The sequence below is a fragment of the Canis lupus genome, chromosome 32 (assembly GCF_048164855.1).
Source record: "Canis lupus baileyi chromosome 32, mCanLup2.hap1, whole genome shotgun sequence".
NCBI classification, from domain to species: domain Eukaryota; kingdom Metazoa; phylum Chordata; class Mammalia; order Carnivora; family Canidae; genus Canis; species Canis lupus.
The window spans coordinates 19,897,688-19,919,545 of record NC_132869.1 but is presented as its reverse complement, the minus strand read 5'-3'; the positions used below and the strand labels follow the sequence as shown (position 1 = coordinate 19,919,545).

General features: G+C 34.1%; 1 protein-coding gene across 3 annotated transcripts in view; it reads left to right on the top strand.

Annotated features, from left to right (window-relative positions):
* TRPM7 (transient receptor potential cation channel subfamily M member 7) overlaps positions 1 to 21,858 on the top strand; it is a 114,386-nt gene that overhangs the window by 64,713 nt on the left and 27,815 nt on the right. For all 3 annotated transcript variants that reach the window (XM_072808482.1, XM_072808481.1, XM_072808483.1), the window contains exons 17-27: positions 446 to 674; positions 1,726 to 1,881; positions 1,959 to 2,102; positions 4,187 to 4,315; positions 6,873 to 7,151; positions 11,017 to 11,191; positions 13,388 to 13,514; positions 14,816 to 15,000; positions 15,667 to 15,799; positions 16,634 to 17,349; positions 19,330 to 19,400. In XM_072808482.1, coding sequence (XP_072664583.1) covers positions 446 to 674; positions 1,726 to 1,881; positions 1,959 to 2,102; positions 4,187 to 4,315; positions 6,873 to 7,151; positions 11,017 to 11,191; positions 13,388 to 13,514; positions 14,816 to 15,000; positions 15,667 to 15,799; positions 16,634 to 17,349; positions 19,330 to 19,400 — 2,344 coding nt within the window. The remainder of the gene's footprint in view (positions 1 to 445; positions 675 to 1,725; positions 1,882 to 1,958; positions 2,103 to 4,186; positions 4,316 to 6,872; positions 7,152 to 11,016; positions 11,192 to 13,387; positions 13,515 to 14,815; positions 15,001 to 15,666; positions 15,800 to 16,633; positions 17,350 to 19,329; positions 19,401 to 21,858) is intronic.

Here is a 21,858-nt window from a genome sequence, read left to right as displayed (position 1 = left end):
GTTCACAGAAGTTTACACTTACAGAATAATGGGAATATTAAGCTGGAAAGATATTTTGTAGGAAACTTTTTGCTAGAAAACAGGATTTACCTCTCCCCAAATGGGCTGCCTTTGGAAGAGAGTAAGAGTTATTACTGAAGATAACTCAAGCAGGGATCTTATGACCACTTACTGGGGATCTAAGATTCAGGTGTTTTTCATAATTAGGTTAATCCCTATTCATTTCTTAATGTGACATATTTTAATATTTTGTGATATCCACCATAGCAGTAGACATCTGGGAACAGAGCTACATGATTCTAATGCCTTATAATTCCCTGAGCGTCAATATTAAAAATAAATGTTATATTAAATATAAATATGAAATATGAAATGAAATTTTGTACGTATAGTGTCTACAACTACAGTTTGGTAATATGAATGTTTTGGCTTTTTCTTTTGATAGTGATTTTGGTCAACTAGCAGTTGAATTACTAGAACAATCTTTCAGACAAGATGAAACTATGGCTATGAAATTGCTTACTTATGAACTGAAAAACTGGAGTAATTCCACCTGCCTCAAGTTAGCAGTTTCTTCAAGACTTAGACCTTTTGTAGCTCACACCTGTACACAAATGTTGTTATCTGATATGTGGATGGGAAGGCTGAATATGAGGAAAAATTCCTGGTACAAGGTATACCTTAGAAACAATTTGATAATAAAGTATGTGATTAGATAAAAAGAGAGAATTAGCCCAGATATCTAGTAAAATGCCTTGATTTATGAGAGTTGTGGGGGTGGCAGTGTTGGCATTTTATCTCAAGTGGCATGAAGTGGCCTCTTTTTTCTTCCTATTCTTCACTCTAAATCCTTTCTGGTGTTGATTATTGCAACTCTCTGAGCTAGAAGCATGGGGCAACAAATGGAAGTATTGGTGTTTACAGTCCTGAGCGGCCATGAAAAAAAGTTGTTTCTTTATGAAAAGATAATTTCCGTATTCTAAAATTGAGGACCTGTCTACTAACTTAATAATTTGTTTTACTTGAATAATTGAAGTACATTAGGTATACCTAGTTTTTATGGAAAGAATTCAGATAAAATGTTGACTGGTTCTTTTGGTTTCATCATAGTGAGAGATACTACTTTAAACTTTCCTTTTCATTATCTTATATCTTAAATAAGGTACAGAAATGTAGAAGGCAGAAATCAGGCAAGTGGTTTAACCATTGTAAATAGATAACAAATACTGATCATCTAATAAAAGTAGTGGTGAAAGATTAACCAATAAAAACCCTGATACACAATTATAATTTCTTTGTGCTGTAGGATATTTTGCAGGTAATAACATAAAATTTTACAAATAAACCTGTTTATAGAGGCACAAGCTGAGTAATTGTGTTATGACATAGAATAGTTGCAAAGAGATTTTGGATAAAATTAAACACAATAGCTTCATAAGACTTGAATTTTATTTAAAGAATAAAACAAACTAATAATTATGAAATCTTTTCTATATCCTCATATCATAGTACTCAATTGTTTTGTTACTCCTTAAAACAATTCAACCTGGGCCTCTTTAAATATAATATGCAAGTAAAAAAATGAAGTTTTTGGTTTTTTTCCCCTATACTAACAGCGGCGGATTGGCTAACTAATAATCAAGATATTTAATACCTTTTAATTCTTTTTATTATTGAAGGCCATTAATTTTAAAATGTAAACTCACATGTTTTTAAAATTTTTAGGTCATATTAAGCATTTTAGTTCCACCTGCCATATTAATGCTAGAATATAAAACAAAGGCTGAAATGTCTCATATTCCACAATCTCAAGATGCCCATCAAATGACAATGGAAGATAGTGAAAACAACTTTCAAAACATAGCAGAAGAGATACCCATGGTAAGGAGGAAAAATATTTTTAAGTAAATACAAACTTTTTACGAATGAATGTATGATAAGTGTTATTTTTATTTTAGGAAGTGTTTAAAGAAGTAAGAATATTGGACAGTAATGAAGGAAAGAATGAAATGGAGATACAAATAAAATCAAAAAAGCTTCCCATTACAAGAAAGTTTTATGCCTTTTATCATGCACCAATTGTAAAATTCTGGTTTAATACGGTATGTTGTTTCTAAATGATAAACTTTAGGGAACCTTTTGTCTAAAGTCCATGTTTATCCATATTTATCTTGATATAACTTAGATCACTGACAAGCCATTTTCCATTTAAAAGAGCGTAAGTTTGGGCACCTGGGTGGCTCAATTAGTTAAGAGTCTGCCTTCAGGTCAGGTCATGATCCCGGGGTCCTTGGATGAAGTCCCACATTGGGCTCCTTGCTTAGTGGGTAGTCTGCTTTTCCCTCTACCCCTCCCCTGTGCTCGTGCTCTCTCTCTCATGCTCTTTCTTTCCGAAATAAATAAAATGCTTAAAAGAGTATAAGTTTAACTTAGTTTTATCCTGGTTGCCATCATATAGAATAATAAATATTAACAAATCTCAGTTCTAATTGGAACTAGAAATTGACTAAACAAAAATTTGGTAACCATATGCCTTTTTAAGCAGCTATGAAATACAAATCAACCACCAAAAACTTTGGTAAAGATTAACCAGAAGAATCACTGATATGTTTTTGTGCTTTAGGATTTTGCAGAGAACATGTAAAAGTTTTTAAATGAACGTTTTTGCAGTGTTAATTTGATGGGGAAAAATAATCTAGATCATTCATATAGTTTTGTTTATTAGTGGCATAATAGTTTATTTCCTTAATCATAGTATGGTACATGTTATTATCTGACATATAATTGGCTTTTCTCTTGCTTTGTGGAAGAGTAATTTTCTCCCCTAGATCAAAGGGTATATATGTCCATGGGGAGTGGACTCATTTTAAGAAGCACATGAGATTAGCTCCAGCTTTTAACCATGGATTGAATGAATGAGTTTTTATTCCCCTCCCCAGAAAAATTCTTAAATTGTATATTTTGTTATTGTTTTGCTGTTTTTCATTTTTGTCATGTTTTCATTCATTTGACTGACTGTTTAAAAATAGACAATCCTGATGTCCAGATAGAAATTTCTTTTTTTCATTTATTGGAGTTTATTTCCCTGCCTTGCCATAGCTTAAATCAAGAATATGGTAGAGGCAAGGAGAACAAGGAGAGGATACTTAGATACAGTTGTTCAAGGGTGAGCGAGTCTGGGTTTTAATATGAAACAAATCTTCAGATGTTATTATACATAGATCTTATTATCTGCCTATAATCTTTTTTGTTAAGAATATCAAAGGTGGAATGTTACCTTACCTAGGGAAAATGACCTTCATATCTGTTTTCACTTTTTGGGATTCAACCTCAGTGACTGGGAGTTAGGAAAATACCAGTTGTCTTTCCTGGGAATAGTATTTGGTTGGGGGAAGGAGGAAGCAGGTAGTTTGTGTTTCTTGATGATGATGGTGGTGATGAAGTTTATAGTATGTTTAATATATTATACTTTAGGTATAGCATAAGTTAAATGGAATTATATGAACTATGCTAAGAACATAAACCTTCTATTATAAAATTCTTCCTATGGGAAGTACTAAAAAGCGATCAAAGTTCTAGAATACCGTATTTATACCCTGGGAACCATTTATGTTTTTTTTTTTTTTTAAGATTTTATTTATTTATTCATAGAAACACAGAGAGAGAATGAGAGGCAGAGACACAGGCAGAGGGAGAAGCAGGCTCCATGCAGGGAGCCCGACGCAGGACCCGATCCAGGGTCTCCAGAATCACGCCCTGGGCTGCAGGCGGCGCCAAATCGCTGCACTACCATTTATGTTTTGATTGATAAATGCAGTGTCTGCACTGAAGCTACTTCTGAAACATTTTTAAAAGATTTTATTTATTTATTTTAGAGAGAAAGCATGTGAGCAGAGGGAGGGGCAAAGGGGAAGGGAGAGGGAGGACTCCATGTTAAGTGTGGAGGCCAATCTGGGGCTCAACCTCACAACCCTGAGATCATGACCTGAGCCAAAACCAAGGTCCAAGAACCAGTCACTTAAATTGAGCCACGCAGGTGCCCCTAAAACTTTTAATGATTGAAGCTTTGAGATAGTTCATAGGGCTTCATTTAGTCTCTTTTGTGTGTTGGATTGAAATTTTTGATAGTAAAAAAATTTATCTTGTCATTAATATTATTCACATTTTGTGTTTTCTTTTTCATTAGTTGGCATACTTAGGATTTCTGATGCTTTATACATTTGTGGTTCTTGTACAAATGGAACGATTACCTTCAATTCAAGAATGGATTGTTATTGCTTATATTTTTACCTATGCTATTGAGAAAGTCCGTGAGGTATGTCTTGTTTTTCCTACCAGTAACTTAACTGTATATGTGGGGGGTGTTGCGTCTTGTTTTTGGTATGTATGCGAGTATGTGTTACTCATAATCAGTAGGTGATGACATAGAAGTGTAGAACATGTGTCATTTTTGGTATTCTAAAAATTATAAGAATAGAGATCAGTATGTTAACTTTGTCACAATTACGAAGATCATGATTTGTCTCAGAAACATAGCCTAGATCTGTTTGTTTTAGTTCATCAACATTTATATTTATGCTCTTTGTCACTCTTCAAAAAGTATTAATTACACATATAGCCAATCAGGTAAATTATAAATAGGTTTTTACTTTGTTGTTACATTGTACTTCCCACTAAAGTTTGCTCTAATTGCCTATTGAATTATTATTAAAATTTAGATTCTTGTGTCTATCACAGTTTTCAGTTTAAATTGTAAATTTTCTAACATCTTGATTTTGAAAAAAAATTTTTTTTCTTTGAATGTTTATACTTTTTATACAAACTAGTAACTACATAAATATAGTTTCATAATATGCTGACTTAAGACTTCTGAGTTATTTCATGTCTGGCTTTAGATTCAAAGAATACATTATTTTGGAAAAACAAATGAAAGCTGTGTACTTCCCTTCCACTTAGATATCATAGGAATTTATCCTAAGTAGTTTATTATGCATTTTTAATTCCCTTGAGTACCATGATTTATGTTTATAAAATCTGTTTTTTTACCAACATGTTTGAAAAACTAAATTGTTAAATGATAAAGCTGCAAAGAATTTTTGAAATGCATATTCATAAAAATAATTATACCAAGGATTCATTAGATTGTAATAACTGGTTGCCTGTAGTGGGAAAGGAAGTTAATTGGCTAAGAAAAAAGAAAGGAAGGGAGACTTTTTAGTACTTATTTTTATATATACTATTATTTTAAAGCTGTAAATGTTTTACCATTCCCCACGAAAAATAAAAAAAAATGTTTAAAGATTTATTTGAGAGAGCGTGGGGTGGGGGGCAGAGGGAGAGAAACTCAAGCAGACTTCACGCTGAGTGTGGAGCCCAGTGTGTGGCTGACCTGAGCCAAAATCCAGAGTTGTCCACTCAACCAACTCAGCCACTCAGGCACTGCAAATTTCTAATTTTTATATTGAAGAGAAGAGATAAGTATAGGTACTTAAGCCATTGAGCTGTTTACTTTCTGCAAATAAGATGCCTTTAGAAGATTCTACCAGAATATCCTGTTGTTTCAATGAAAATAAAACAACTTTCAGAAGTATATCACTTTCTAGAGATTCTGTTCTCATTTAAAACTTTCAGTTTCGGGCAGCCTGGTTGGCTCCGTGGTTTAGTGCCGCCTTCAGCCCAGGGCGTGATTCTGGAGACCCGGGATCAAGTCCCATGTCAGGTTCCCTGCATGAAGCCTGCTTCTGCCCCTGCCCGTGTCTCTGCCCCTCTCTCTGGTCTCTCACGAATAAATAAATAAAATCTTAAAAAAAAAAAAAAAAAAAAAAGACTTTCAGCTTCTTGGTGTAGGATGACCTTGATTGAATAGGTCATTTATTTGTGGGTATATGTACACAAATATACACATACATATATGGAATGAAGATAAGGGGGATCCCTGGGTGGCTCAGCAGCTTGGCACCTGCATTCAGCCCAGGGCGTGATCCTGGAGTCCCGGGATCGAGACCCACGTCGGGCTCCCTGCATGGAGCTGCTTCTTCTTCCTCTGCTTGTGTCTCTCATGAATAAAAAAAAAAAAAAAAAAAAAAAAAGATAAGAAATACCTCTCTCTGATATCTAACTGAATTGTTTTAGTGATCAAATACATCATCAGATCCCAAGATAATCAAACATTTTGACAAATACCAAATGACAAATACTGTGTAATTTTACTTATATGTAAGATCTAAAAACAAAAGAAACAAAAGCAGAAACAGCCCTATAAACACAGAGAACAAACTGATGGTGGGGAGGAGAGGTGAAGGGCTGGCTGGGCAAAATGGGTGAAAGAGAATGGGAGGCACAGGCTTCCAGTTATGGAATGAGTAAGTTCTAGGGATACAGCATAAGGAATATAGTCAGTGGTATTGTAACAGCATAGTATGGTAACATGATAGCTATGCTTGTGAGCAGAGCATAATGTATAGAATTTTTTTTTAATGTATAGAATTTTTGAATCACTATGTTGTACACCTGAAACTAATGTGTGTTAACTGAACTTTAATTTAAAAAAACAACTTTGAGGGACGCCTGAGTGGCTCAGTGGTTGAGCATCTGCCTTCAGCACAGGGCGTGGTCCTGGAGTCCCAGGATCGAGTCCCACATCAGGCTCCCCTTGAGGAGCCTGCTTCTCCCTCTGCCTGTGTCCCTGCCTCTGTCTTTTTGTCTTTCATTGAATAAATAATTAAAAATCTTAAAAATAAATAAATAAAACTTTGAAATATTAAAAGATCCATAAAATCTTGTGGTATTATAATTGAATGCTGATGTACATTTTAACAGGAAGAAAGTGATTTCTTAAATAGTTTAATTGAATTTTTTTTTTAAACCTGTAGATCTTTATGTCTGAAGCTGGAAAAATAAGCCAGAAGATTAAAGTATGGTTTAGTGATTACTTCAATATCAGTGATACAATTGCCATAATTTCTTTCTTCATTGGATTTGGACTAAGATTTGGAGCAAAATGGAACTTTGAGAATGCATATGATAATCATGTTTTTGTTGCTGGAAGATTAATTTACTGTCTTAACATAATATTTTGGTATGTGCGTTTGCTAGATTTTCTAGCTGTAAATCAACAGGCAGGACCTTATGTAATGATGATTGGAAAAATGGTAAGTTGAGAGGCATCTAATAATATTAATGGGTTTATTGATATTTTTTTCTTGAAATCATAAAAACCTGCCATTAACATAGTTTTATTTGAACTAGAGAATGTTATTTCATGTTTATTGCCCCATATTTCAAATAGGCCATTCCTCGGGATATTAATTTTTGAAGAAAATAAGTGATGGGATAAGATTAAGAAAACTATATTTTGTTTTATCTTAAAATGTTTTAATTTTTAGATGCTAGTTTCTAGGACTGAGATCAGAATGAAAAAATGCAAATTTGTCAGCTGCCATTTGTGAAGATCTTTTCATCTTTATTGATGCTACCCTAATAATCTAGCATCTGCAGCAGTCTAGTAAAATCTGTTTACTCACAACCACTGTGGCCTATCTTCAATCAGCATTATAATTATAGCTAGAGTAATTTCAAAATGCATATCTGAATATGTCACTTCCCCTTCTTAAAAAAATCTATTATCTAATGCTTTCATATTACCCCTAGAGATCAGTATATCTAATGAAATGTATAATTCCTGCCCAGTTTAAGTATTTTAGAAAATAATGTAAGGTATTAGTAAACTGTCCATGTGGCTTATTGATGAAATTAGGGAGTAAGGGATATAGGGATTCATGGATAGAGATAAATCTGTGGAGGCTTTTATTAAAGTAGCAGGATATGATCTGCTCTTTGAAAGCTTAAGATAGGAATAAAAAGGCACAACCTGACTAGAATTTCTTTTATGATAAGCAATTGTTGATTGTCAGATTGGATAAAAGGGCCTAGCCTGGATTATATAAAACATTGAAAGCTGGGACTTTAGAGAAGAAAAATATAGGGGAAACCACTGAAGAGTCCTCCCTGTACGGTTTTATTTTTCTTCTCTGTAAGAGAAATAAGTTGACATTTCTTTATCTTTCCTTACCATTTCGGATGGACTTTTCAATGGATGGTGGCTGAAAACAGCTAATCGGATTATTTGTTAGATAATGATTTTCAGCCAGTGGGGACAGGCTGAAAAAGTCTCACAGATGTTTCTCTTGCTCAGCTCCAATTCCCCACACTAATCTTGTCCCATTATTATTGTATTTGCAAGATAATGGTAGCTAAACAATACTACCTATGGTTTATGTCTTTAGGTTCCTCTTTCCTTCTATCATCACTGATTGAAACTTTTTTTAAAGTTACAGTCAGGACATCTAATCTTTTCCTGTTATAATATGTCCACTGTCTTGCTCTTTCCCACAGGATTGACCAACTGGCAGGTTTTGTTTTTTAAATGTAGATGTCAGGTTTGATGTGTGATTCCTTATGCATTGAACTGAAAACTCTATAAAGTGTGTTATGCTTACTCCTGCCATAAATTGCTTTTCAGTTTTCAGTGGTCAGAAAGGCAAACACATATTACTGCTTTTGTAAAAGTAACTTTTCCTTCCTTATTCTAAAATTACTATTGTAGAAATTTTTTAGTAAATACAGACTATCAGCAACATCCACTGTTAACAGTGTAGTGTATACTTTTCCATCTTTCAAGACATACAGGAATATAGGTGTGTGTCTTTAACTTCACACAAATAAATGTATATAATAGTTTTATCAAAATAGGCTCATTATATGTACTATCTCATTCTGTCATGAAGTTTTTCACAAAGAATATGGTATTTAAAAGTTTGGTAGGGGATCCCTGGGTGGCGCAGTGGTTTGGCGCCTGCCTTTGGCCCAGGGCCCGATCCTGGAGACCCGGGATCGAATCCCACGTCGGGCTCCCGGTGCATGGAGCCTGCTTCTCCCTCTGCCTGTGTCTCTGCCTCTCTCTCTCTCTCTCTCTCTCTCTCTCTCTGTGTGACTATCATAAATAAAAAAATAAATAAATAAATAAAGTTTGGTAAATAGGAACTTTTCATGAGCGGGGAATTTCTAATCAGAGAAAAAGCTTTGAAAAGCGTAAAAAGCTTGAAGATACAAAAGAAACCTTCCTCACAGTTGATACCATTAATAAAGATTACATTTATGAAAATTGCATGGTAAATGGTAAACTTTTCCCACTCTGTATCTGTACATTTAAACTAGAAATCCTGGGATCCCTGGGTGGCGCAGCGGTTTGGCGTCTGCCTTTGGCCCAGGGCGCGATCCTGGAGACCTGGGATCGAATCCCACGTCGGGCTCCCGGTGCATGGAGCCTGCTTCTCCCTCTGCCTGTGTCTCTGACTCTCTCTCTCTCTCTCTGACTATCATAAATAAATAAAAATTAAAAAAAAAGTTTAAACTAGAAATCCTCATTTTAGATATGAGAAAATGGGATATTTAAATATTTTTAATTAATTAAATTTAGATCAGATATAAGGAAGGTTGTCAAATAGGCTTTATGTGGAAGGTATGAAATCCAGAGACCTGTGACTCATCAGTCATAGACCTTTGAATAATTTTAGGATACTTCAGTACAGATTTAAGTTTTGTTTTGAAGTTTTGATTTGGCCTTTTTCTTTAATTACTGGTAAATAATTTGGATTCCGTAGTATTTCAAGTGTCATGAATAATGTTTTGATGATTTGCCTTTTAAGATTTTTTATTCCCCCTCCAAAATCTTTTATCCCAAGATTTTGTTTATTGAAAACATACATTCTCCTAGTATGTAAGTTAAACTGAAGGCATTATTTGACTATTTTACAAATAAAACTGAATCTTGGAGAGTAATAGGACTCAATTGTAAGTCACAGAGACTCTAACTTAAAAAGAAAATTTACTGGCAGATATAAGACTTTTAAAGATGAAGGATCAAGTCTAAATAATTACACATAAATATTTTGTAATTTCTTCACACAGTCCAGATTTATGGTCCTCTTTACCTTTCACATTCCTGCCTACCATTTCTACTTTCTCTGTATATTCGTTTGAAAAAATATATGCAAATGTCATAATTTTTTAGGTTATTTTATTGCAGTTGTTTTTTTTTAGGTTGGTTTATTACAGTTATTGGTAAAGTACAGATTTATTGTAAATGTAGTCTTGATCTGTGAGGGTTTTTCCCTAGTAGATTATTATTTGTGGATGAATACTACATTGTTGGAGGGAGACAACATTCACTTTTTTAGATATAAATGCTGAGCACTCAAACCCCTAATTAAGTAGTTAGAAATTAAAGTTCTAATATAGGATTTTACTTGACTCATAGAATTCTTGAGTAATGATTCCAAAATACATGTTGTGACTTACTAATAAAAATTAATTTTTCATTGATTTATTAGGTGATAGCTCAAATAGGCTTTTTTTTCCACCTTTGTATTAAAGAATTGCAGACTACCTGATTTGTAAAAGGATTTTTTAACCAAATGGTGTCACTTATTTTTTTAGCACCCATGCTGATACTTCAGTTTATTGTTTTATTTAGCTCTTAGAGCTTTTCAACAGTCTGGGATAAGGGACTATGGTGTAGAGTTCAAGATGGGTGAGAAGAATGCCCTTTTGCGTATGAAGTGGGTAAAGGACAATTATCAAAGGGAGGTAGAAAAGTGAGTCTGAACTTCCAGTATGACAACAGGAAAGAGCACATATGGAAATTCATTTCCTGAAGCTGCCCGTATGTTTATACCTCTTTAAATCTTCATGGACTCAAATGGGCAGACTCCAGTTTGAACCAGTGAAATGACTCATTATATAGAACACGCCTCTGACTTGTCTAGTTTTACAGATCAATTTTTATGTCATCTTGATGTTAAGGTTTATGTAATGATGAGATTTTCCTGAATGCTAATACTAGGAGTCAAAAGATTCTAGTTATTTATTAGAACATTAAAAACTATTTTTAAGATGAAAAAAATTACTGTTGTTTTTAAATTCCCATGTATTTTAACAGTGTTCATTTTTTAACAGGTAGCCAATATGTTCTACATTGTAGTGATTATGGCTCTTGTATTACTTAGTTTTGGTGTTCCCAGAAAGGCAATACTTTATCCTCGTGAAGCACCATCTTGGACTCTTGCTAAAGATATAGTTTTTCATCCATACTGGATGATTTTTGGTGAAGTTTACGCATATGAAATTGACGGTAAGGATTTATGTTTACAAATTCGTTTTTTGGTTATTTTATGTTTTAAAGTCAGAATTGCATTACAGTAATATTACATATTCTCACAAGTCAAACCATTACCAAGCCCTCCCAAAATACAGCAGGTAAGCCTAGAAAACAACTATAAAAATCAGTTGAAAAAGGATTTTAGAGTTTTTTCAGCCACAAATGGAAATCTGGCCTAACCTGGCTTACACAATAAGGTATTTATTAGCTCATGTAACACAAAGTTCAGAGGTAGAGTGGTATTTGAAGTTTGTTAATTCATAGCTAAGGACACCTGTTCTTTTTCATTCCACTGCTCTGTAATCACAGTGTCTGATTGATACAGGTTTCCCTTAGGATTAGAAGACTGTCACTAGCAGTGGGAGGAAAGAGTGGTTTCCGTGGTTCTTATGGGTGAGAAGTTACTTTCCGAAAAGCCCCTTATTGAACCTGTTCCTTAAATCTCATTAGCTCAAATTGACTTCAGCCTGCTTATCTCTGAAAACAGTTGGGGCAAGGGGGTAATAGAATTAACAGTGATTAGAGGATCATGGTAGATTCAATGGTAAACTCTTGAATTAACACAATCAACTGTGAACAAATTTTCTGCATAATTTTTTAAATAATTGTTTAGCTAATGAGGCTAGATAAATTGTGAACATAAGTGATGCTGCCAGCTTTCAGAGATGTTCTACTGATGTCCACATTTGCATTTTAGAATCTTTATTTGGTTAGTTCGCTCTTAATCTCTCTTCCACTTTCTCTCCTGTCTTTACTCCTCTTTCAGCCCATACCTATGTTGCTCCCTACCCACCTATTTATAGGTGATGAGGTCAGGCAATGGCTGCATAGTGGTTATCAGTTGTTATCAGATGTTGTTTAAAACAGTGAGGGATCCCTGGGTGGCGCAGCGGTTTGGCGCCTGCCTTTGGCCCAGGGCGCGATCCTGGAGACCCGGGATCGAATCCCACATCGGGCTCCCAGTGCATGGAGCCTGCTTCTCCCTCTGCCTGTGTGTCTGCCTCTCTCTCTCTCTTTCTCTCTCTCTCTCTCTCTCTCTGTGACTATCATAAATAAATAAAAAATCTCAAAAAAAAAAAAATAAAACAGTGAGGTTTTACCAGCGTGGTTAAACTTTCTTTCTGTTCCAATGCTTTTCTTTCAGTGCCATTTTCAGGTTTTCATTTTCTGCTTTTTCTGATGTGGATCTAGTTTAGTCGTTATAGAGCATTGGGTATAGCTTCTTGGTCTCCGTCATTTTCTTCCTTGGGTATTTGCTACATCAAACAGATCTGAATAGAATTAAAATAGATGCATTAAATTTTTTAAGATTGAACCAATCTTGTGTATTCCTTTGCCTGTGAAATCATAGATTTGAAATGATTTTGACAAAGCCTTTGAGTGTTTTAATGGTGCATCTGTTTTTAAATGATCACTAAAGAAATGTTAATTGTATTGTAAACATTTATATAAGATGTCGCTAATTCATGATTATTCAATTCTAATCTTTACCCCACTGAAATTGGTTTGCTTAATTCTTTAATATTCTGGTGGGTACTATAGCTCCTTTTTTCCTTGTTTTTTTTTTTTTTTTTTTTTCTCCTCAACTGTGTTTTGGCTTCAGAAACATTCCCAGTGAGGTTAATGAAAAGCAAGAAATTCAGACCTCATCATTTTATTCTTGGGAGGCACTTTAACCACTCTTGCAGCCCTCTTGTGACATAATAAGATAAACTCAGTAATCTTTGTTTGTAAATTTACTGTGAGTTTACCATACCCTTTTATAGTACAGTTATTTTTCTTACAGAAATGTTACAGTGTGGCTGAATCTGGGAATTTTATTCTACTTAATGTTCCTCAAGCTAAACCCTGCCTTGAAATGCAGAAATAACGCAGAACTATATACCTCCTCATCTGGAATGGAATGGTAGAACAGATACCCATATCCCTCACAAAATTATTCTCTGTTGGAGTGTTTTTAAGTTTGTGTTGCAAGTGCTTGCCTAGAAGCTTTTAATAGAGTCTGAAACAGATTTGTGCATAATTGAAACTTCCTTCAAACAAACAATACTAATTAAAAATAGTTACTGGTGTAGAAACCAAATTGCATTGTATGTTAACTAAAATTTTAATTTAAAAAATAGTTACTGGTGTGATTACTATATCTGAATTTTTTTCTTCTTTCCAAAGTGTGTGCAAATGATTCCACTATCTCTCAAATCTGTGGTCCTGGGACATGGTTGACTCCATTTCTTCAAGCAGTCTACCTCTTTGTACAGTATATCATTATGGTCAATCTTCTTATTGCTTTTTTCAAGTAAGAATTTTATTCAGCTGCTTATTGTAATGAGATCATTTAATATATAATTCTCAGTTTGAAGGAAATACACAAAATTTCAGATCTAAAGATTGTACTGAGGCTTAAACTACTAAAATTATCTTTGAAAATTACAAATAAGGCATACTTTTTCAAATCAAATGAGACTTTAAATTTTAGACTTACCTTTTAACATGCAGGATCTTTTATAAATTTAACCTTAATTTGGGAATTTTACTGGGTTACAAAGGAATACATTCAGTATATAAAACAGGCAAATAGAAAATTCAATAATTTCATTAATATTTTGGTGTACATCTTTTTATTTTTTATGAATATTTATGAATTTTTTCTTTTGAAAAATAATGTTCTTATATTTTATATACTATTTTTAACTAAGCAAAATATGAATATTATCCACATTAATAAATATCCCTCTCCGGTTTATTTTTATTTTATTTTTTCTCCAGTTTATTTTTTCATTTATTTTTTAAAGATTTTATTATTCATGAGAGATGCAGAAAGAGAAGCACGCTTCCTGCATGGAGCCCGAAGTGGGACTTGACCCTGGAACTCTGGGATCATGCCCTCAGTGCAAGGCAGGCGCTCAACCACTGAGCTTCCCAGGCTTCCCTTTCCAGTTTAGTTTTAATGCTTGAGCTTCCCAGGCTTCCCTTTCCAGTTTAGTTTTAATGCCTACCTGGTATTCCATGATATAGACCCTACTTTTTCAACCATATGTTACATTCTTCAGTTAGATTGTTTATAATTTTTTGTTCCCAAAAACTATATTATGGTTAAATTTTTTATCAGTCCTAACATATGTCCTTAGAATATTTTCCTAAAAGTGGAACTGTGAAGTATGTGCATTTTTAGGACTCTATGCATTTAAGTTAAAGTAGGCCTGCATCCCCAAATCTCTGTCAAGACTAGGTATTATTATCTTTAATGATTGCTATTTGATAGTACATAAAAGTATCGTTTTTATATGCATTTATTTTGTTGCTACTAAGATTGAATATTTCTTAATAGTTTTGTCATTTATATATAACTTTAGAATCCTAATAAGATGATATTTTCTGCTCATTTTTCTGGAGTCTGTAATTAAGACTCCCAGCAATATCAAACTAGTAGCTTATACTTCTTGCTGTATTTTTTCCAATTCCTCATTTGCCTTTTAGTTTTGTGTATGGTAGAGTACTCTTTTGAATATTTGTTTAGAATAGAATTACAGTAGTTTTTAGTATTTAAAACTGTATTGTATAATTAGCTATGTTTATTTTTATTCTTTATTATTCAAGCAATGTGTATTTACAAGTGAAGGCAATTTCCAATATTGTATGGAAGTACCAACGTTATCATTTTATTATGGCTTATCATGAGAAACCAGTTCTGCCTCCACCACTTATCATTCTCAGCCATATAGTTTCTCTGTTTTGCTGCATATGTAAAAGAAGAAAAAAAGATAAGACTTCAGATGGACCAAGTAAGTAAAATATATTACAGGAAATGTTTTTATTTTACCACTTACCAATATTATGCTGAAGGTTAAGTATTAATTTTATTCAGAAGACTTAATTGGCCAATATTATAAAAAGTTTTTGTTGAATTTGTCTGAACATAAAGGAATTTTAAGTATAATATATCTGTAAAAGTGAATTCAGTATTAAACTTCTCTTTGAATGTGGCATGTCAGTTTGTTTTTGTTAAAATGGTAATGTAAAACAACATTTGCTGTTCTACAAATGATTTTTGCTGCTTTGTAAACAATAACACTAGTTTATTCTATATTTACTACATGAGACTAATCATCATATCAAACCGTGCTTAAAATTTTATAGTGGCTTACTGTTCTACCAAATTGGTTCTTAAATTTCTCTATCTGGGTAAATGAGGGAGAGGTGCAAAGAGAGATGGTAGGGGAAGAGTGTTTTATAGGGAAAGGAAATTAGAAGAGGAGGAGGTACTCCTCTTGCTGAAGAAAAAAATGGAAGTACTTGCTCAATGCTTTAGAAACACTACAGTAAAAAGAGAAAGAAATTACAGATGATAGATATGGTCTTATGAGCCCTAAATAATTCATGACTCATGAGGTGTACAATTTGATATCTTGATAGTCTTCATTGATTTTTTTTTTCTTTTCCCTCCTTAGAACTTTTTTTAACAGAAGAAGATCAAAAGAAACTACATGACTTTGAAGAACAATGTGTTGAGATGTATTTTAATGAAAAAGATGATAAATTCCATTCTGGGAGTGAAGAGAGAATTCGTGTCACTTTTGAGAGGTTCAGAAGCCTCTTTAATTATAATTGATTATATGTCACATGGATTTCTGTTATGTCTTATACATGGTCACTGTTCAATTTATGTTTGTCAAATAAGCTTAGTAATTTTATATATTGGAAGACAGTTCAGTTCTAATTTTTAATATTTAGTGTAAGTAAGTCAGTTTCTTATTTTTTTGACACTTGTTACAGAGGACAGGAGATTTACTGTCTTTCCTAGTCAGTGGAGAAAAGTGAAACTATATTGTTTCAAAGCATTTTTTTTACTTTTTCTATTGGCTTTGCTACCTTCTGGAAGCAGATGGTATAGTTATAATAATGGTAATGATATTTCTATGTATATGTAGCTTTATACACATCCGTGTGTGTTACTTTGATGTGGGGAAATTGTAATAACAAAAATGTTTTTTGAAATTTTGCATTTTATTATAATAGAATCAGCACAAGGAACTCCCCCTCTCCCTCTTTTTTAAAGATTTTGTTTATTCATGAGAGACACAGAGAGAGAGAGAGAGAGAGAGAGGCAGAGACATAGGCAAAGGAGAAGTAGACTTCCTGTGGGGAGCTTGATGTGGGGCTCGATCCCAGGACCCTGGGATCACAACTCAAGCCAAAGGCAGATGCTCAACCACTGAGCCACCCAGGTGTCCCCCAGCACTGGATCCTTCTTAAACATTAGATGTGCCTTTTATAAGTAAATAATCATCTTATTTTCTATGTTAGCTTGTTTGAGGGCATGTAAAAATTTTTTACCATTGTAATTTATTGAGAGTATAAAAAGAATCTCTAAAACTTTAATTTTTAACATTTATAAAAACTCTGTTTCCCCTACAGGGTGGAGCAGATGTGCATTCAAATTAAAGAAGTTGGAGATCGTGTCAACTATATAAAAAGATCATTACAGTCATTAGATTCTCAAATTGGCCATTTGCAAGATCTTTCAGCCCTGACTGTAGATACATTAAAAACGCTCACTGCCCAGAAAGCTTCTGAAGCTAGCAAAGTTCACAATGAAATCACACGAGAATTGAGCATTTCCAAACATTTGGCTCAAAACCTTATTGACGATGGTCCTGTAAGACCTTCTGTATGGAAAAAGCACAGTGTAGTAAATACACTTAGCTCCTCAGTTCCTCAAGGTGGTCTTGAAAGTACTAATCCTTTTCTTTGTAATATTTTTATGAAAGATGAAAAAGATCCTCAGTGTAACATATTTGGTCAGGATTTACCTGTAATACCCCAGAGAAAAGAATTCAATTTCCCAGAGGCTGGTTCCTCTTGTGGTGCCTTATTCCCAAGTGCTATATCTCCTCCAGAACTGCGACAGAGACTACATGGGGTCGAGATGTTAAAAATGTTCAGTAAAAATCAAAAATTAGGCAGTTCATCTAATAGCATACCACATCTGTCATCCCCACCAACCAAATTTTTTGTTAGTACACCTTCCCAGCCAAGTTGTAAAAGCCACTTAGAAACTGTTACCAAAGATCAAGAAGTTGTTTGCTGTAAAGCTGCAGAAGGAGATAATGTAGAATTTGGAGCATTTGTTGGTAAGTTTGGCAAATTAATATTTCTATATCAATATTTTTACTTAAAATTATCACCTTAGAAATAAATAACTAATTAGTAAAACCGTGCACTTGTATGGTAAGTGGACTACATTTCATAGATTATGGTTCTAAAAAAAAATTTTTTTTTTTTTTTTTAAATGATAGTCACAGAGAGAGAGAGAGCGCAGAGACACAGGCAGAGGGAGAAGCAGGCTCCTTGCACCGGGAGCCCGATGTGGGATTCGATCCCGGGTCTACCAGGATCGCACCCTGGGCCAAAGGCAGGCGCCAAACCGCTGCGCCACCCAGGGATCCCGGTTCTAAAATTTTTAAAAGGAATCAAGTGGGGAAAATAGGTTGAATAGTTCCATTGGTATATACCTCTTTGGGGAATTTAATAACATTTGTATATAAAACTTACTGGGCTTTTTCTTTTGATTTTGAGAATCTTCTGTTGAGTTCGGTTCACTTGTTGAAAGAACCTGAGTGATTCATGAATGTTAGATACTTGGGAAATAATAGAAAAGTATAGGAAAGGCTACATAGAAATAACTAGAAAAGAGCTGTGTTTTATAAGTTGGGTGACCACATAATTTTTCATCTCAGCCAGTACACTTTTGATAGTGAAAAGGGTATGCTAATAATTACATTAGGACACTAGAGAAAGCCAGGACTCTACTTGGAAAGTGAGGATTTATGGTCAAACCACTATTAATATGCCCAAAGAAGAGAGCATTTCAGAAAAGAATAATTCATTCTTACACTTCAGATAGCTAAAGCACAATAAGGACTGAAAATGTATTTGTTTTGGCAGTGAGTACAGATTAGTGGCCTTGGTGGAATCTGTCTCAGTGAAGTGGTTGAAGGAGAAGCCAGATTATATTGAAATAAAATGTGAATGGGAGGAGGGAGTGTAAAAAGCAGGACTTGGGTAGCAACTATAAAGCTTACTATGATGGTGAAAAGAAGAAATAACTAATACTGTGGTTTGTATCTAAGGTTTTTTATTTCTTTTGTTTTTAATGATGGGGGAGACCTAAGATATTTTAATGTTGATAATATGCCATACAGAAGGGAAAGGTGAAGAGAGAACACTTTATAGAGCTAGCTAGGTTGCTACTATTTGGGAGAATATAGTGTTCTAACAGTCTTCTGTTAGATTAGTAAAGATTAAAGTATTTAACAAAGAGTTCTTAGAAAAAACTTGAGTTGTTTTTGGCCTGATCAGAGTGTTCTGAGGCATGAAAGAGGCCCTCTGTCTCTTCAGGTTTGAATTTTTCCATCAGGTGACTTCCTAACCTTGTCTTAACACTTGTTTGAGCCTTCCCAGCTTAGAAATTTACCTAGTCACGAAACCTGTATGGAGATTAGTCAGAGAATATGGCATGTCCATGTAATCTCCACATTGAGGCCAACCCTGTAACTTATCTAAATAACTGAGCATACTGATCTCTGCTAGGCTGTGTACAGTTCAGTATGGATTTAGAGACAACTTTTCCTGCATAAAATCTATCCCAATTTATTTTTTTAAAGTACATTTTAGTCTATTAGTATATTGCCACTGGGATGGATATGTATAGATACCTATTTATCTCTACATATAATTTGTATATATAGTATGTGAATATATATGTATAATAAAGATCACATATTATTATATATGTAATTTTATATTTTATTAATAGTAAAAGCAGTGCTGCCCTTTTTTCTTTTTACATTTCAAGCAATTAATATCATATGTTGGATTTATTTTAGGAGGCCTTTGGCTTTTGCTCTTACTATAAACTCAACTACTCATCTCTAGCATCTTGACAGATATTTTTACTATATATCAGAAAATCTACCAGAAACTTCAGAGCCATCAAAACTACTTTTAAAAATAACATAAAATCACTTTTATGTAGACTTTCGGCAAGGACATTATTTTTTGATAAGAAAAAATAAATATTTTTTGTTGTAATCTTTTTTTTTCTCTTTAAGGACACAGAGATAGCGTGGATTATTTGCAGAAGTTTAAAGAAACATCAAACAAGATAAAAGAAATATTATCTGTAAGTAAATCCTTATAACAGCACAGTTCAACCTTATTTTGCTATTTGTGTGTTTAGTTCAAAAGAACATTAAATATTTCAATAAAAAATGCAGTTTTAGCAGAGATCATCATCAACATGATGGTCCCAAATATTTAAAGCTACATACCATTTAAAATGAAGAAACGATTGAATATGAAAATTGTTCTACAAATAGCTTGCACTTTTTTAATTAATAAAAATTAAAAATACCTATTTAACAATTCTCTTAAAAAAAAAAATGCTTGCTCCTATACATTTGCCCTTGACCAAATACTGAATTCAACTCTTTCCTGCCCCAGAATTTATTAGATCATAACCCTGTCTGTCAAGGAACCTGTAGCCAAGCAGTAAAAAGCTGAATATGCCAGTAACTACAGTATAATGTTCAGGTGTAAGATATTCAATAAATGTTTGCTAATTAACTTTTTTAAATGTATAGAACAGTGAGTGAAAAGTATTTAACTGTTGCTTTCATAAATACCTATAATGATAGAATCTTAATATGAGGGAAAGGAACCAGTAGGGAAACCAGTATTTTTATTTTTAAATTCAATCTCTTGTTTTATCTTGGAGGAAGAACTGATTGGGAATTAAAATTTTAAAAACAAGAAAACATAGATGGAGAGAAATTGAGCATTCAGATGATAATCTTAAGGATTAAAAAGTATAACTTTTTTCTGATGGGCAGATAATAAAAAATTGTAACAGATATTTTGAGTTAGAAAGAAAGAATGCTAAAACTCTTCTCTAACTTACCATTTAAGAATCTGTGTGTTTCATTGTATATAAATTAACGCAAAGTTTTTTAAAAATTAAAGGAGATAATAAAGTAATCTGAGGAGTTTGTTGATAACTCTTATGGCATGTTTTTCCAGTAAGGCTGGTGGAAACTTTAATGGAGTACATCAGAAAGAGAGGGTGTAGGGTAACCATTGTGTGAAATTATTAAGGAGTCAGGAGAAAACCAAGAATACGATTTCTCAGCTGAAATAAGACTTGAGATAGCATGAATTTTTTACCAACCATATCAGCATTTGGTTTTTATTTTTATTTTTTATTTTTAATTTATTGGTTTTTTTTTAAAGATTTTATTTATGAGAGACACAGAGAGAGAGACAGACAGAAGACACAGGCAGAGGGATAAGCAGGCTCCACGCATGGAGCCTGATTGGGGACTCAATCCCGGGACTCCAGGACCACGCCCTGGGCTGAAAGCAGGCGTCAAACTGCTGAGCCATCGAGGGATCCCCAGCATTTAGTTTTTAGCCAGGAAAACTAAAGTCTGGGAATATGGATATGGGGAAAGTAAATCTTTGGAGTGATTCTGACTAGAGGATTGGCATGTTATCACAGTAAAAGATTGGAACTGCTAACTAGTTGGAAATATTTAGAGTTGTCAGACTCAGCAGTCAAAACCTCAAGTTCACCATCTTCCTCATGCTCAGCAGACATATTCCTTCAGTATTTCCTGTCTCTGTTAATAACATCAGCATTCTAGTTTTATCAAGGCATAACTGCAGTCCTACTTCTCTCATCATTCAACAGCCAATCTAACTTGTTTTGCTTCCTAAACATTTTTGTAGTATCTCAGGTTCTCTCAGTACTAACAACTACCCTGACTTAGGCTGTCATTCTCTAATATGTATTTCTTTTTTTTTTTTTTTAAGTTTTTATTTATTTATTCATGAAAGACACAGAGAGAGGCAGAGACACAGGCAGAGGGAGAAGCAGGCTCCATGCAGGGAGCCTGATGTGGGATCGATGTTCTCGATCCCGGAACTCCAGGATCATGCCCTGGGCTGACGGCAGGCATTAAACTGCTGAGCCACCCAGGGATCCCCTCTAATATGTATTTCATTGAACTTTTAAAATGCCTCTATGGCATTAAAATGTCACAGTGGCAGTTGAAAGAACTGTATCAGTACGTTCTTGTGGCATTAAGGTTTCCCCCACAGATTTCACTTTTTAAAATTGATTTTTTTTTTTTTAAATTTTTATTTATTTATGATAGTCACAGAGAGAGAGAGGCAGAGACACAGGCAGAGGGAGAAGCAGGCTCCATGCACCGGGAGCCCGACGTGGGATTCGATCCCGGGTCTCCAGGATCGCGCCCTGGGCCAAAGGCAGGCGCCAAACCGCTGCGCCACCCAGGGATCCCAGATTTCACTTTTTAATAATGAACCTATTAAATGAAGTAAAAACCCAGAGTATGCTAAAATTTTTAAGTGGGCAGGTAACTTTCTAGTAAAAAGAAGAAGAAATTACAAGTTTCTGTGAAAAGTGGCAGAAAAGTGGTGGCCGTGTTTTGAATTAAACAATTTTGAGTAAATTACTTAGAGAAAAAGAACTCAAACTATATTAATAGAATAATGAGCTCTAGGTTAGAGTCTGAGACTTTGAGTTCTTGAATGTGGGTTATAGACCTCTTTGAAAATCA